General features: G+C 32.7%; 1 protein-coding gene across 2 annotated transcripts in view; it reads left to right on the top strand.

The window, feature by feature from the left end:
- Nucleotides 1-17,897, top strand: part of LOC130892884 (protein FAM135A) — a 56,709-nt gene that overhangs the window by 25,126 nt on the left and 13,686 nt on the right. For both annotated transcript variants that reach the window (XM_057798566.1, XM_057798568.1), the window contains exons 6-9: nt 2,371-2,647; nt 5,997-6,256; nt 11,044-11,201; nt 16,420-17,433. In XM_057798566.1, the coding sequence (XP_057654549.1) occupies nt 2,371-2,647; nt 5,997-6,256; nt 11,044-11,201; nt 16,420-17,433 (1,709 nt within the window). The remainder of the gene's footprint in view (nt 1-2,370; nt 2,648-5,996; nt 6,257-11,043; nt 11,202-16,419; nt 17,434-17,897) is intronic.

Below are 17,897 nucleotides of genomic sequence, written 5' to 3'. Positions count from 1 at the left end.
TATTGATGAAATTTCAACAGATTCATCAATAAAATGTATTAGTTATTCCTATCCCCATACTAGTCCAATGCAAGTAGCATTAGATAATGACATATATCATTCAACAGTTCTTGGAAAGCTAAAAAAAGAAAATTAGAAAGAAAACCTATAAAGTAAGTTTAGGACACGAGCTTATGGAAGATGATTTGGATAGACGAATTGAATTTTGTGAAATTATAATGGCACAGAATAACAGAGATTCGAAGTTTTTGAAAAGTTTTTTTGTCTCTGATCAAGCTACATTTCTACTGCATCCATGTTAATAGTCAAAGTTATCGGTATTGGGATACGTAAAATTCACACTGGATGCACTGAATACACAAGAAAAGTTAAAGTTTGTGCGGAAATAATAAATGATAGGTTATTGGACCGTACATTTTCGAAAATACCTAAATAGATTATCGATATTTAAAATTTGTTCAAAACTTCTTGCTTCCCAAATTAAACCGATTGTTTCCAAACAAAAATGATTTATGGCTGCAACAAAATGGTGTACCTCCATACTATACTATCGTGGTGCGCAACTTCTTGAACAACGTCTTACCAAATCGGTAGATAGTTTGAAGAGGAACAATAGAATGGCCGCCTAGACCACTTTATTTTACTCCTCTAGATTTCTTTTTACGGGGATACTTAAAATGTGAAGTGTACCAAAATAGACTACAAAATATCATTGAACACTAAGAAAGAATACGTATTGAGTTGCCCAAATTAGTGAGGAAGTTATAGAGAAGGCTCCAGAAGAATTCACGACACGTCTTTCTTATTTTATTTTAGCTGAAGGTAAACAATTTGAGCACTTAATTCAGGTTACATCAGTTTCAATGAATAATACAATTTTTTGTAATAATAAAAATTTATTACAAGTAATTACATCAATTACTCAGACATATTGATATGACTAAACAAGTATTTAGAAGACCCCAAATAATGTATTACAACAACCACATTTCTATTTGAAAATTTTAGCGATGACGTCATTATGCTCACATAGATGACGTCAAAAATTTACTATGAAGAATACCGAAACTTTATGTATTAAATATTATCACAACAGAATCTTTTCGATTTTTCAATTTGGTTATTACGAATATATATTGAAAAGTTCTTAGCCTACTATAGAACCAAACAAAATTTTAATCTCAAAATATTTTAACACTCAATCTATACTCCTCTTAATTGGATACTAATATTATAGCGAACCTGCAACGTCTCTAGGCCTTTCAATGCTTCACAGCTTTTATAACATCCACGTTGGAAGAAAATTTACGACCTCTTAAACTTTTTTTCAATTAAGGAAAGAGATGATAGTCGGACGGAGAAAAATCTGGTGGATAAGAGGGGTGTTCTCTAAGTCTTTTCTCTTTAATTTTTTCCCGTAGAGTGGTCAGTAATGTCGAATAGTAATTTCCAGTTATTATTCTATCCTTATCCAAAAAATCAATCATGATTACTCCATGGCAATCCCAAAAAACGTAAGCAAGAACTTTTCCTGTGGATTTTTGGACACGAAACTTCTTAGGTCTTGGAAAACCAGAGTGTCGCCATTCCATAGATTGTTGCTTTGTTTGTGGATCGTTGAAATATACTCACTGTATCAATATTTTCGGGGACTGACACATAAACTGGCTTTCCCGATCGGTCATCATCTTCAATGGATAATTTACCTGTTATGAAGCTTGCAGACCAATTTTTCACAATCACATACAAATGACATTAATCACCAAGGGCATTAAGCATATCTTCTTAAATCTGCTTACCTCTTAATCCTTTTAAATACAGGTACTTGATAATGGCTCGATACTTGAATTTTTCGATTTTCACAATTTCGTTGGACATATTTTTTTTTTAATTTATTGCGTCAAACTTTACACTGACACTTCTAATAAGTTATTGTTCATTGCTATGGTAACGCAATATTTTGTTTATGCATGGAGCTGGTCTCGGCTAACTAGATATCAATACATCCTCGTACTATTCTTATCCATTATTCTTTTGTAATGTCGCTCATTAATACTTCCTACGCAGCTTGTTTTTTCTGTTACGAGCACATTCTTAACCATATCGTAAGCACGTCTATATTTCTGCTGATAATGTTTCCGAATATCCCTTTCAAGATTGTTATAATTTCATATTACCAAGATAACCACCAGCGTGGCATAATAATTGATGAAATAAAATTAAGATATGACATCGCATAGAAGGTTATTCAACTCTTCAACTCAAGTTATGTTTCGATTATTCATTTTTATATGTCTAATACTTCAAATATCATGAATCTTCTTATTGGCAGCGTTATTCTATTAATAAAGTTCTTTGTTTGTGTTGTAGTGCTCCAAAACATTCGAAATCATGGAACAAAATTCGAACAACGCAATGTTCGTCATTAACGGATCCCGTCCTACCAGTGAGTAGTAATAAGATTTATAGCAGAATTCATGAATCACCGCAAATACATTTAGAAGCCTATAACGTTCTAGTAGATTCTAGCAATAATCTTAAAAATACTATCAAACATTATAAATCATTGTTACAAGAGAGAGAAGAGAATGTTTCAGAGAGTTATGATACTGTAGTCGTTAAATACAATGAATACGACAGCACCAAGGTAAGAACTTTTTTATTCTGCAATTTATAATATTCTCAGACTTAATAAGACTTTAATTAATTTACTTGTAAAGTTTATACTGACGAGTTGGGTGATTTAATCTCTAAGGAGACTTGAACTCTAGCAGTATAACTTCATTGGTGAACAACGTTTGGACTTACTACAAGTGAGTTAAGTGACTTTGTAACAATTTGTTTTTACTTCTGTTTCCAGATGTTTATTACGGTAAGTATGATCATTTTTTAGAAATAAATAAGCGATTAAGATTTTTGGGAGGTTCTAAATGTATTTCTACACAGACGCTTGAGTTGAAATTTTGATAGTTTTATTTGAAAAATCAAAGTTTTTTCAGGAAATTTAATGCCACTTGATCCAGGGATCAAATTTTTCTTATCTATCCGATTGTTCAAAACATTATTAATAATATTTTTCTGGAAAATATAAACCAAAATACAGCGTCAAGAAGCAAGTATTGTTTGACATTGAAACCGTTACTGCCGTTAAAGAAAATGAGGATTATTCAAAGGCATTGTCAGTAGCATTAACATGAATGTAACTACTATTAAAATGTTAATTAGGAATGGATAAAAAAATCACCTTGATTAAAAGGAGCAGAGATCTTCATTGCTGTAGAGGAAAACTTAAATCTGCCGATTGACTATTTTTTCTATACATAGCGAATCAATTATGGTTTTCACGAACTTGTCTACACAAATTTTTAAATGTAAATGAAAAGAAAATTTGTACATTAGGGTAGAAAAACAAAATCTTTTTGACAGTATGCAAAAAAACAATCGAAAAATATCCACGATTCAACAGGCAGCCTCTAAATCCAACGGGTATAATCGATCAAAGAGTATGTATCGGAATTTGAAGGTTGATGCAAGAAATATAATGGTCAGTTAGTATATGAGACGAAATCGTTTAATACAGATTCAAAGGTTTCTCCATTTTGCCCTTCACCCTTCAGATAAGGCGTTGAAGTTTCGTCCTCTAATGTATAAAATCGAAAAGCGATGTTTAAATAATTTTGAACCTGTTCAAAACCTTCTCTATGATAAGTCATAAGATACCGCCGTCACGGCTCGTGTCGATTGGTGCAAAGAAATGCTTATTTAAGCTCAAAATGGTGTCAATCCTCCGAATTTTTTAATGCAGCTCCGATGTTACTGAAAACCCTCCATATCAAGAACTACATGGGGCAAATTGTTTTTAAGGGGTGAAAACCACTTTTTCATATCCTATAATTCACAAAAAAAATTAATTTTGAAGCTATCACATCCTAGAAAAAACCATTTTAAAGATGCTCAGGGCTACAAGCCTATGTATGTTAGAAGGACTTGAGACCCTTCACACATTATTAATAAACGGAAAAAGGGCTGTACATAAGCAATCCTCGCACTATAGTGACATATTAATTTTGTTATAGCTCCGTCAATTTTTATGCTACAAAAAAAATTAAAAAAGCAAAATAATCTCCATAAAAAATACTTTAATTTGACTGTTTATTTGTTTTTGTATCTCTTATAGTTATGGAGAAAAAATGAGCAAAATTTTTTTTTTGAAAAATCAAAAATAGTGTATTATTTAATGCTCATTTTTTCCAAACTTATGCATTTCTAATCAGCCAAACTTTTAGATGTTGTAAATAACATCCATATAAAGTATTTGGTACAGGGAATAAGTTTAATTTTGATTTTCAATAAAATGGCATTAGTTTTAGTGCAATTTTTTTAGCTTTAACTATTTTACATCGTATCTCACTGAAATTTCAGTCGAAATGACTTTTATCAGTGGTCATTTGAGAGGTCGTCTTTTTAAGCTCTTTAAAAAGTATTCCATAACTTTTTGTTGAAAAATGTACCATTTGAGGTTAAATGCTCAATTACGTTAAACAAAAGCTATTCTTGCTTTATGTAGAACATTAAGATCTTAAAATATAACTTAATTTCTTTGTTTTTTTATAAGCTTCATTTTTGTTCATCGCACTTTTTTAGTTAAAATACAGAGTTACACGTAAAAAACTATTGAAAAATACAGTTTTTTGACGAAAAATCGTACTTTTCAATTGCGAATAACTCAAAAACTATTGATCTGGCGTTTTTCACTTTAAATTTAGTGATTGTTCTATTTCTGGGGTTATTTTGGGCGAAAAATTCTCCACCCCCGAAAAGGGGGTCAAAATCTGTCATCTGTCAAAATTTCAAATAAATCGGTGCTGCATTAAAGAATTCGGAGAGGAAATGCTTGAATACCTGGCCTAGTATAGGTCCTTCAAGAAGAACCAAATCCAACAAAAGTTGTTCGCTGGACATGTCGCCACCGTTCCATTAGAGAAATATGAAGCGTTTAATTCTGAATGGTACACCAGCATTTGTTTGTCAGAAGTGCTCGAAAAAATCAAGGAAACCAATCGCAAAAGACGTATTATTATCTACCACCACAATGCGAGCTCTCATATAGCAGTTCAAACAAAAACGTTTTTGAACAGTCAAAATATCGAATTGATGGTTCATCCGTCGTACAGTCATCCAATGATTCCTTATATTTCCCATAGACCAAAAATAAATTGCAATGTCAATATTTTTCTACACTTGAAAAAGCGGTTGATGCATTCAAAGCACATGTTTTGAAGGTACCTCAATCGGAATGGAAAAAATGCTTCGACAATTGGTTCAAACTAATACGAAAAGGTATAGATCTTAATGAAGAATATTTTGAAAAACTTCAAAGCCACATCCAATTATAATTATTCGTTTCTATTTGTCTATCTAAAAACAACTCTCGATAATAAGCAAAAAGGTGTATTGGAATATAATTACCAGATGCTGCAGTAAACAACGCTTGATTACTATACAGAACAAGTAAACTGCGCACGTTGAGGTGAAGCTTCTAAAATGCCAGGACCTGGAAAACATCAACTTCCAGGACTCCTCTTCCAGATGTTCACTTTGATGGTATGCACCACTATGTTGTTCCAAGCAACAGACGTCGTTGTGCTGGTATAGACTACAAATATTTTGGAAGAACCATGTGTTTAATAAGTTGTGTCCATTGTTTTGTCAAATATATCTCAAATTAGTGAACATTTACACGTTTATACATTATCTACGTATCTTTTAATACTTAAATACACACTTGTTCTAATGATATTATACAATATTAGTGACCATTTGCAAAGAAATAAAGATCTACTTTTGTGTTAATTCATTGTATACCTTAACTTCCCAGTGATATTATACGGTGGCAACAAATATTTTTGTTTTCGACTTGATTATTTTTAAAGGACAATGAAATTCTTTGTTAATTGTGTCGATATATTATTGAGATGTTTTCTATTGGTTTTCAGCTGATGAAAAAAAGGCCTTACAAACAAAATTCAGGACTAGCCGAAGTGTGTACAGAGAATATTAAATTATGGAATTATTTTCTGTTGACATTTAGTTGTAAAATTGTCATACAACAGTTTTTAAGCAAAAAGCATCATAGTTTAAGAGTTAGAAGATTTGCCGAACTATTTTTTCTTATTTACAACCCCAGGAGCTCGGCATTTGGATGTAACGAAACTAATTATCAAAATTATTCGCTCATCTCCGAAATAGCACGAAGGTAAATAATTTAAGGGAAATACGAGTAGACGGTTGTTTTCATGCGAATTTCCATTAATTTTTTAAGGTATAGAAATTAATATTATTTATTGAAACTATTAGGTTATTTTAAACATATATTGATGAGGTTTTTTCATAATTGACAAAAATATAACTTGAAAAGTAGCGGAGATATCAGATGATATACATCGTAAGTTCTCATCCGTCGTCCACGACAGAAGCCACAAATGTTAAGCATTTATACGTATTTCCCCTTCAATCTAGTATGAATTTCAATAATAATGTGATTTGGAATGAGTTAAAAAGTATCTTCTAAATACTTACAAACAAAATACAAAATTTCTTAAGTACATTAATAATGTATACATGATGATGTATCAATTTAGAAATATTTTAGATTTTATTAAATGGGAACACTGTTACTTCGATGACAACAATTACAAACTATGTAAAGGTATATATAACAGCTAATATACAAATAAGATGTTCGACACTACTAATTCTACGAAGTTCAACGGCGTATCCTCTGTGATTTAAAGTCGTATACCAACAAGATCGTATGGGAGAACTGCCGACGATAGCTAAAAATATCTACTAGTATGTTTCGGCAAAGTTGAGCAGCCATTCCGCGATTCTTGTAACATAAGATTATCATCAAGCAGCTGATGTTTAACACATTGTATGCTAAGTACTGAAAAAACTGAGATCCGAATACAATACAAAATATTTTTTTGGAATAGAATTAGAAGTAATGAAAAATCCATTTCTGGAAGTGTAATTGACGACATTTTTTTATTATATTTATCTGAAAACAACACAGAAGAATAAGAATTAAATTTAGAACATTTTATTTTCAAAGTAATCATAATACATCGTGATCCAGTGGAACTTGGGATCTCAAGGAACCAAGACATGTACCAATTTTTGAGGGTTTCCAATAATCCAGTTTTCCAATTAAGCAGGTTTAAAATTATAGTTATCTTATTTACAGAGGCCCCCGCTTACAGAGGTCGAAATGTGCCGTTATTCCATTTGTAGAGTTGAAAATGTTAATAAAAATGCGTATTTTTGATGATATGAATTTAATGTATGTATGGATGTACATACATAATGTATTGCGTCGAAAAAAAACCAAAACCAAAACGGTAGAGTTTATGACTTAAATTAATCGGTTATGTTTGCTTGTACTTGATTGCTAGTTGCTGAAACCTGTTTCTCGAATAAATTTGATCAAAAATATTAGAATTATCAATATTTAACATTTCGAAATACTTGTGTAAAGTTTCTAAAGCTTCCATTGTCTCACGCTATGAAATGTTCACTGAAGTCTCTTCACAGTCTTTTTGAATCACTTTATATCCAGCTCTTTTGAAGCTATGACTAATTGTGGTTTTGCTAACAGAAAATCAAGCTTTTCTTGCAAATCTCATGGCCTGGAGGATGTTGACTTCTGAGCTTTTATCCTATAGATTTAAGAACATACTAAACAACTTCTTTCCTGTAGTAAAGTTGTTAATAATATCCTGATCCATGGGCTGCAATTTACTTGTGGTATTGACGGGTAAGTACAATAATGTAACATAGTCTAATTTGGGCATATTGTTGTAAGCTGTGCAGTTGTCGACAAACATGATTTTTCGTTTTTGGGCCCTCATATCGACGATCATTTTTTTAACTAATCTGCAAATAATGCAGAAGTCATCCTAGACTTTTTATTGTTTTGATAATTAACAGTCAACGTTTTAATACCCTTGAAGCATCGTGGGCTCTTAGATTTTCCAATTAAAAGAAGTGGCAGTTTTTTAGTTCCAGATATATTCGCACTTACAAGTTGCAAATTCTTGAGCTTCCTCTTCAATCATTGGTCCGCTTATTGGAATGTTATTATTCCGTACCGACTTTATCCATGTACAGAGACACTTTTCAACTCCAGGATACTCTGCTGCTCGTATTCGTTTGAGTTTTCCTTTTCCACCAATACACTGAGACCGAATTTTCTCGTGGTTATTTAATTCTACACTGGGTTGACTTTGGTATGTTATTCTCCCTACACAGTTCATCGCACGACTTTCCACCATCATAATCTGATAAAAGTTGTAATTTTTCAGATACTGATAACGTTTTATATTTACGTTTGGACATTTTGTACACTTTTATTCCCTTGTTCATAGGTCAAAACCTGAGATAGTACCGACAAACAAAGCATGCGCGAAAGACGACGCGAAATATATGTAAACAAACATGTCAAAATGTGTTAAAACCTGATTAATTTGTCTCATTTATGTAGGTAATTGAGCTACAGAGTATTAATTATAGAGGTAAACATCGAAGAAGACTTAGAATTCAGATCACATTTAACAAGTTTCAAAAAGTCCCATTAACAGAGGTAATTTATTGAAAAAGAACCGGGACCTCATTTCAATTCTCAATAATAGAGGTTTCTCACGTATCCAGGTCCCACTTAACCAGGTAGTACTAAACATGATTAACATTTCCAAAGCAACGATGTATCTATTATCAGCAAGGTTTTATTTTCTACCATTTTAATTCATGTTAGTTTAAGAAAATGTACTCAGAAAAAAATTTAGATACTCCTAAAAACATATTAGAGCTAACGGCACAAGCCAGTGTTGATTTGTTAGTAACGATATCCAGGTCGAGATATGAACACAAGTATCATTTTTTTATGAAATGGCGAGATCTCAAAAAAGATAATACTATAATTGATGATATTTTGTCAAAAAAGCAAAGAATATGTAATCTTTCACGTTAAGAAGTCGGTGCACAATGTGAAGAGTCGTTAAACTATAAAAAAATTGCTGCAAACACAAAACATCCAAGAAAGGATTACTTTTTTTGGCATCAGGCTGTGGGCTTAAAAATTCCAGGGTTCTAACGGCAAAACAAATAACTAATTTTTATTTCAAGCTTCAGATGAACAATATCTACTGGTGAAAGTGATTTCAGTGTTTGGGATCTTTGACTCAAACCGTAGAGATAATTTAATAAGTTTAAGTTTAGTCGATATGGAAGTTAACGGGCTCTTTATTGTTGTGTTTTAGTGAGATGAGAAAAATCATAAGTTTTACCTTTATCAATGAGGGATGTATATTCGAACTCTATGCATTTTCAAAGTTTTTCTCTTAAAATTAATTTCAAAAGAATTTTTTTATTTAGCACGTGGAAAAAAAAATCGGAGATCGGAAAAAATTTTCCGTGAGCTGATTTAGAAATTCCACCTTTAAATCTTTGTAAAATGAAATGAAAACAGAGTGTTTTCAGATAAGTATAATAAAAATTAATGTCCAAGATTGTGTTCAGGTTTATGGAAAGTGATATCCCAGGGGCTCATTTTCCACAAGTTTCTAATAGACTTACTTTTCAGACTATATTTTAAGCTTACTTACACTAAACACAACTATATTTCCGTGAGGAACTTTCGCTCTTCTCCAAGTACTAATTCCTTAGAAGTTCTTTTGCAATACAACTGGGATTAATAAGGTCTAAACTCCATGAAATAACTTCAGAAACCACACAGAATCTCATGGCAAAAGCACTTATTACCCAACGGCGGCCGTTTTTTAATGGGTATCAGATGATTTTGACAATTTGTTAGTTTGCTGAATTGACGGCGACGATTTCTTTGACAGGATCATTACGAGCGATGAGATTTAGACGAAATTCATTCGATACGAAAAGTGATTAGCAATAGGCTATAAATTAGGGTCTCTCATTGGTTGTTGCTAATCAATAGTACGTTTTGTACAAGCATTGCTAATCGCGCATAGGTTTTGTCTCCCTGGGAATACTATGCGTACTATTCCCAATAGGAAGTAGGATTTGCTTTGATGTTGTATGCGGTATGTTTTATCTAAACATGTTCACATTCATTCATGAGCTTGCTGAGAAAAAGGAAGATCTGAAAAAAGGAAGGCTTTATTATTTTATTATTTATACCAAACATTTTAAATTATTACAGTAACATTTTTATGTTTAGTGCGACTTCGCATTTGGTACATTTTTATTTACATTGAAAGCGAGATTTCTTTTCCTTTTTGAGTGTGTTTTTTCACCAGTTGCTGGTCGACACCTGGTTTCCTTTTGGAGATAGATCCTTCTTAGATCTGCGTTATACCCAAGAAGTATTAGTTTCGGCAGAAAATTCAGATATCCACTGAATACAATCTTCACTAGACTTAATGTTCCACAACACTGTTTTTTCTTTCGATTAATTTACCACTTCATGGCGAAAATTTGTTTGAAATTTCAAATCAGTATTCATATTGGAATGTATAATAATAATCAAGAGACACTGACTACACCACGTGAAAAATAAAATAGAAATGCACGATTCACAAAACAAGATGATGCAATAATATGTGTGTATACAAAATATACCGCTGATTAGCAACGTCAAGGCAAATCCTACCTCCTATTGGCGCATAGTATTCCCAGGGAGACAAAATTTACCCGCGATTAACAATGTTTGTACAAAATGTATCAGCGATTAGCAACAAGCAATAAGAGACCTTAATTTATAACCTATTGCTAATCAGTGGTAGATTCTGCCTAAATGCTTCCGGATCAGTAAGGGCATTCAGTCAATTGACTTCCTTGCACGTGGTGAAAAAGTAATTTTTGACGGTAACTAGGTGTGCTATTCCATGACGATACTCGTACACATACAAATTTTCTTGTTTTTGTAACATTTCAAATAAATAGTTAGACATTACACTTCTGTTTACGTTGGATGTAACTTTACTTGATATAATTTATTTTTAATTACAGGTCAAAATATACACAAATTTTACCACCTTTACCTATACATTGTGTAGCTTTAGATGGGGAAAGTACAACGATGCCAGTTATTTTTGAAGATCAATATCAAGATCCGTTCGAGGCGAAGAAAAGAACTTGTGAAGAAGTCAGTTTCAATCGAATTCAAGGTAATTTAAATTATTACTTATAGATATCAAGGCGTACCATGTGGTGTTATAACCTTTTTCAGTTCTTTTAATTCAGATCACTAGCCTCAGAACTTTCTATGAGTATCATATACTGCAATTAGGTCTTCTTTAGATTCAACTATATGCGTGAGGTATGTTTGGAGACGTTGGGCCCCTTGGTGCAGCGGAGATGGCCTTAGTAGAATGTAGAATGACGGAAAGCCAAGCGCCGAAGTGCTGGATGTTGTCTGTATATGACATGTTTCCTGTATTCTTCCTATTTCGTCCTCTCAATAACAGCAATTAGAGATCATCTGATAGAAGAAGGCGCAATTCCTTTTATTGGGTATCTTTTTATACTAATGTGTATTTCAGATATCCTGTGATTCTACGTACCGTCTAATTTGAGACAACATCGACTTATTTTGCGTGGACTGAGTTGGAGCAGTATATTTTCCCACTGAGAAAGATAATTCAAAAACTTCAGATCAAATAATGGTCGGTTTCACAACCCAATTACCTTTCGGAAAATATTATTTCGGGAGGAGGTTTTTATTTTTATAACCTTAAAATGTTTCTTGAAAGTCAGTGTTCGAGGTACTTTGTGTGTCACCTTAGTAAACCTACATCTTCGGAAAAGCACACTCCAGTTTTCAATAGATGTGGTAACAGGCATGAGGACTCTGTTCAATCCTCTCAAAAGTACTATCTTGAGCATCAATAGTATTCTCGTCAGCGTATATAAGTGCCTGGAGAGACTTGTAATGGGTTAATCATTGTTATAGATATCATTAAGGCACAGAGCCAACATTTCAACTATGTTTGAGAACATCAGGTAGTTAAAAAGTTTAACATATAAAATTTTTACAGTAACTTTCCTTTCAACTTACTCACATATATTACATGACTTTTATGAACATCATCGTATCGTAATATTTCGTTCTTTTTACATAGTTGTTTAGAAGTTTCAGCTTCAGAGGTTTTATTATGGCAAAATATTACTATAATATCGGTTATATTATGAAACTACCAAATGTATATTTTTAGCATAAGAGAGTAAATCCTATCACACTGGAGTAGCTCGAGTAGTGCCCGTTGTGTGGAGATGCCTGTGGATATGATTTTCGACGTTTGGAGGTTGTAGTGTTCGGGAAGGAAGTACCTTGATAGCTGATTCCACAGGCTTCTCCAAAGAAAGAAGTCCCGATAATTTCACGTTCTGGACGTCTGCAGGCGAACTCGGTGTTCACGAACAACGTCTGCATGTCGAGTAGGCCTTGCAAATACTGCTCTAGGTGTGATTATGTTGGATAAAATAGAGTCAGGTCAGCGACCTTTTTTTATGCTCTAAGCTGTACTAGTTTCTGGTCAACTCTGGGAGCCGAGCTCCAAATGTGAGACTCCAAAAATGGACTGGGCCTGGTAGAGGAATAGAAGCTGTTTCGGAGTATAAGCTTTTTGATATTAACTTTTAACTGCATCGCGTATCGTATATGATACATCGCATTTAAAATATTGCTACTGACATCTGTTGGCTTGTGTAAGAATTGTGTTGTACGACGGCTGAGACAATATGTATTAGAAGATAATATAAAATTTCACCATCATTTATTTCTACAACAGAAGATTTATAGCCTTAAATGTGACAATTACGTATTTTGTGATGTACCGGTTTTTTAAAATGCTTTTAAGAATAATTTCTGTTGTGTAAAATTCTAAAAGTGAATATCAAAAATTATTTTTCTGGTATTTGAGGTATGTAGCTTAGTTTTATTTATTTAGTTTTACCGTTTGTTATCAAGAAATTTCTAAAAATTTCTTATTTACGTGATATCGCATTTGATACATAATGCAATGCAGTTATATAAAAATGTATAGATATATTTACAATAAAAATTCTATGGTAGAAAATTTTCGGTAATTATCTAAATTAGGTTATACCCCTCCGATTAATAATAAAATATATTTTATTATTAATCAGTGATTGTAATATTTAAATTAATCGTTGAAACGTAGAACGTAGAAAAACTCTTCCATGAATTTTTCTTGATGAGGTACATACAGGTTGTATATCTATTCGAATTTTATTAAACCAAGTGCCATTCAATGCACTTATTGCCCAATTGCACCACACTTTTTTTCTTCTGTTTTTGCAATATGTATAAGTACAGTGAAACTTTAACGTTTTACGATTTAGTGAAATCATGGAACCATATTTACAACAAATAATTTCACTTCTTATCACTTTACAATCAATTAAATAATTAATTAATTGATCACGATCATCAATAGCTAAAAATTCGAACAACTTCATCTTTCACAGTGTTACATTTAAGAATGATGAATCGTGTACTAATTTTAACTAAGAATATTGATAGAATATCAATCAATAAACAGCAATAAACAAAAAATCATAGAATCTTTTTAATGGTCAAACACGAATAAAAAAAAACAAATATTGATAGATTTACTAACGATAGTATATGGACAAACTAGACTAATCTAGATATTTACTGAAAATTTTCTTTACTTTAGATGAAATACTATATAAATTTTGTAGACGGTAAAGGACGGAAAAAAGTCCTAGGAGAGAAATATGTGTATCGCTTATTAGATATGATTGAAATTTCAGTTGAAGTTTTATTTGAAAAAATTGATGAAGTTCAAAATCGAATAGAAGATTACACTTCAAAGGTTCCGACTAACTTGTCTAGCACTTCAAAAGATTCAAATTGTTTTCCTACCACGAAAAATACAGCTGACGTTCTTGCACGTCAAATATTCCATTTGATTCCCCTAGCACTTCTAAGTCTTGCGATTTCTGACGATGCCGCATTAAAAATTTCTGCAAAACAAAAATACAATATTCCTCCAAAATCACGTATTACTCCAAACTAACAATCAATAGAAAGAAAACATTAGAGGAGCAAATTCGTTGGAGAAAAGGATCTTTGATAATTTCAGACGATCATAAAAAATTTAAAGGAAATTCAAATATTCCGAATGATTTGTTACAGTTACAGTATCCATAAAAATTTTTCAAATACTATTTTGATGATGATTTGATGAACCTAATAGTACAACAGTCTATATTATATTCAGTACAGAAAGACCCTAATAAACCATCAACATTTTCCATAAATTCGCTACAGAAATATATAGAAATTCTTATATTTTCACCTGTGGCGCGTGTTTCGTGCATTAGAGATCTCTGGCACACGATCTTGGGTGAAGATATGATGAACGCAACTATGGAAATCAACAATTTTGAAGCCATTCGTTCCGTTCTTCATTTCAACGATAACACTAATATTTTACAAGCTAATGATCTTGTTAGAGATAAACTATTCAAATAGCGTACTATCATAGACCAGGTGAATACTACCCATGGGCGAGAGTCTTTAAATTGATGAACAAATTTGTGCAACTAAAACAACACATTCATTACGACAATACAATTCTCGAAAACCCAAAAAATGGGGCTACAAATTATTTGTTGTATGTGATAAGTTCGAAATGTATTCAGGACAAGAAAACGTAATTATTGATGGAGAGGCAGATATAGGAGCAAACCCCTTATATTCAAATATCCCAGAAAATTGTCGATCGATATATCGTATATATTGAAAATTTGTTATACCTCGCTACCCCTCAGATCTGAGGTGAAGAAGGGTACCTACTTTGGATTGGGGACAATACGAAAAGATCGTATCCCAAACAACCCCTTTACTGATGACAAAAGTATGAAAAAAAGTGTAAACTGCAGAAGAATTTGTAACAGAATATTACGATTTTCCAATTTCTCTTGTTCACTCAAACGTCTTATGTGTTTGGCATCCTCTTTATGTGGTGTGGAACCCATTGACAAAATACGCAGGTATGTCCGAAATCAAAAACATTATATGAAGATTTCCTGTCCAAAATGATCAAATCTACAACAGACGCATGGGTAATGTAGATTTGATGGATGCTCATATTGGGCGACACAAAATAACTATGAAAAGTAAAAAATGGTATTTTCGCTTATTTCACCACTTGCTTGATTTGTGCGTTGTTAATGCTGGGGCTCTTATAAACAAAATAAACAGTATAAACGGCAAAACAACAATATCTTGGAAACAATTTCGAACAGATTTAGCATATTCCCTGTGTAAAATTGGACGTGGTCAACCTGCCAGCGTTCAAATTATAAGAAGATCTGATGCCCCTAGACCAACAACAGTTGTTCGTACTGATGGATTTGAGCATTGGCCACAATTTTAAGAAAAAAGAAATAGATGCAGATATGATAGCTGTGAAGCACTGATCAATTTCATCTGCTGGAAATATAGACTGAGTTTTTGTATAAACAAAAAGAGAAACTGTTTTTTTGACTTCCATCGTGAAAACTAAGAGATTATTTCGCAATGTTATTTGAAACATAAATAAATTTTGAATAGTAATTTGATGAGTTTTAGTCCCATATTTATTTTCCCTTGGAGCATAATGTATCATATTTGATAACATTTTTTCATTTTAATTATGACAAAAAGGTAATCAGAATTTTTCAAACAACTTTCCCTGTTTAGGTAGGGTCGGTTCAGCTACCCTGAATTTTTTTTGCGATTTTCTAAAATTCATGTAGTTAAGGGTTAAAGAGATCTCCAAGTTTCGGTGAAGCTGCATTAGCTAATTCGAGTACGTGACTCTGTCAGGACATATTACTCCCGACCTCAACATTCAACATAATATTTCAGGTCCAGACAGAACCAAATCCAGAGCAGCAATGCCAGAGTGCTAGAGCCAAATTATGAGTTTTGTATTCGTGTTAAGACCTCATATGATGCAGAAAACTACCTTAAAGATATTTTTGCCTGATATACCCTCCAAATCAGACGCTACCTGAAGATTCGAACGGGCGCCTTAGTTTAACTTTTGGTCAAGAAGGTTTAATCGGTCTATTTGCTTTTTTTCCCACCCTGGAAACCGGATGCATCCTCACAGCGACGAAACCTGGAACCCTTAGGGCCAATTCACGTCGCCTAAATTCGATGCGGTGGTACCTCAGGATATTGCGAGTGGGGCCACCATTTAAAATAATATAAGTTGTTTCCAACATAATTGAAGCACTTCATACTTGAATCTCATTGTGTATATTGACAGGACATTTTGTCAGATTCGTGTACTAGCTTCAGAATGAGCTTGTGAAGAAATAAGAACGTCAGTTTGTTTGTTTTAGGTAATGATGTATGGACAAAATCTACCAAGGTAGATGTAGATGAAGCAAATTGCTCTTGTGGAATTGGAAGATTGTGGACAAACAAAATTGGATCGATAAAAACCTTACTCGGCAATGATTTGTACAACTTAGGAGACCCTCTATCATTTACCATTCCAGCTAGACATAGTAAATCTTTGGATCATTTACAAATGTGTTCAACTAATAACTATCATTATACTTTAAGTAATCGCAGACAAAAATCATGTCAAAATAAAGAAAAATTATTATTTTGTCAAACGGAACCAACTTTAAAAAATGTAGCTAGTGAACATAATATGGGGAACAGGGTATATTTTTCAAATAAAAATAAAGAAACTATTTATAATACTGATTCTGATAAAACAAATATATCTAAAAGAACTGAACCAGAAGAATTATTATCCACTGATATTGATTTACAAAGTTATATCGTAGAAAAGAAATACAAGCAATTTAGTATAAAAAATTTATCTAACGTGAAAGATCAATATTATACTTTAGTAAAATCATTGAGTGGAATGCCCTCGGAAAACGTTCACGAAATTCTCAGATCTACTTCAACTCAATCGTTTTCTCCCAAAGGAAAAATAAGCAACGGAATGAATAAAATTACTCCTTCCTTATTAAAGAGGAATCACAAACCTATCCAAATTGAAAACATACAAAATCAAATGAAAAAATCAAAAACGACCGTTTCTAATGGCAATATCGAAAGTTTATCGACTAGTAGTTCCTTTGATACCCTAGCGAAGGTTAAAACAGAGTTCAAATATGAAAATATAACCAATTCTGGTGCTGTTAGAAAAGTTAGAAGCTTTCCTTGCTTGTCCGAGAAAGTATTCACGCAAACTTTATCCGGCACAGAATCATTACCCAATATAACAACAAAATTAGAAGATAGACTCTATCCCGAATTGAAATATTATAGTAGTTCAACTTCTTCGAGTACCACTGAACAGAGTGGATGGATAACATCTAGAAGTAGTTCTTTAGGTAAGTTCTATATACAGTTTATTACCATCTCCAAACTCAACCTATGGAATCATCGTTAGTCTTTTTTTCTTGTCAACCTCTATCCTACTTTCATATTGGTGGAATCGTGGATGATATACTCTTCTTTTCTTCAGAATAGTGCCTTTTATTTCTACTATTCTAAGAATGGGGCTGCCTTGTCAGTCTTGATTCCTTAGGTGATCTTTTTGAAGTCTAACGTGATCGCCTTTGTTCTAGATTATGGATATTCTTCAGAACGACATCTCGGAGCAGCACATTTCCTGTGATTAGGCTCACAGAGTTTTCACCGCTCCTCTGCTTAGCTGCTATATTTTTTCCTTTTAATCTAATTCTAATTTCAACAACAAGGTACTCCTTAATTTGTTTATTTAGAACCTTGGTTGAGTAGCTTCAAGCTTAACCACTTCAACGTTAATTTCATTGAATTTATCTATCTACATGAA

Source organism: Diorhabda carinulata, chromosome 4 (assembly GCF_026250575.1).
Source record: "Diorhabda carinulata isolate Delta chromosome 4, icDioCari1.1, whole genome shotgun sequence".
NCBI classification, from domain to species: Eukaryota; Metazoa; Arthropoda; class Insecta; order Coleoptera; family Chrysomelidae; genus Diorhabda; species Diorhabda carinulata.
Note: the sequence above shows the minus strand (reverse complement) of the source record. Positions and strands in the feature narration are given on the sequence as shown.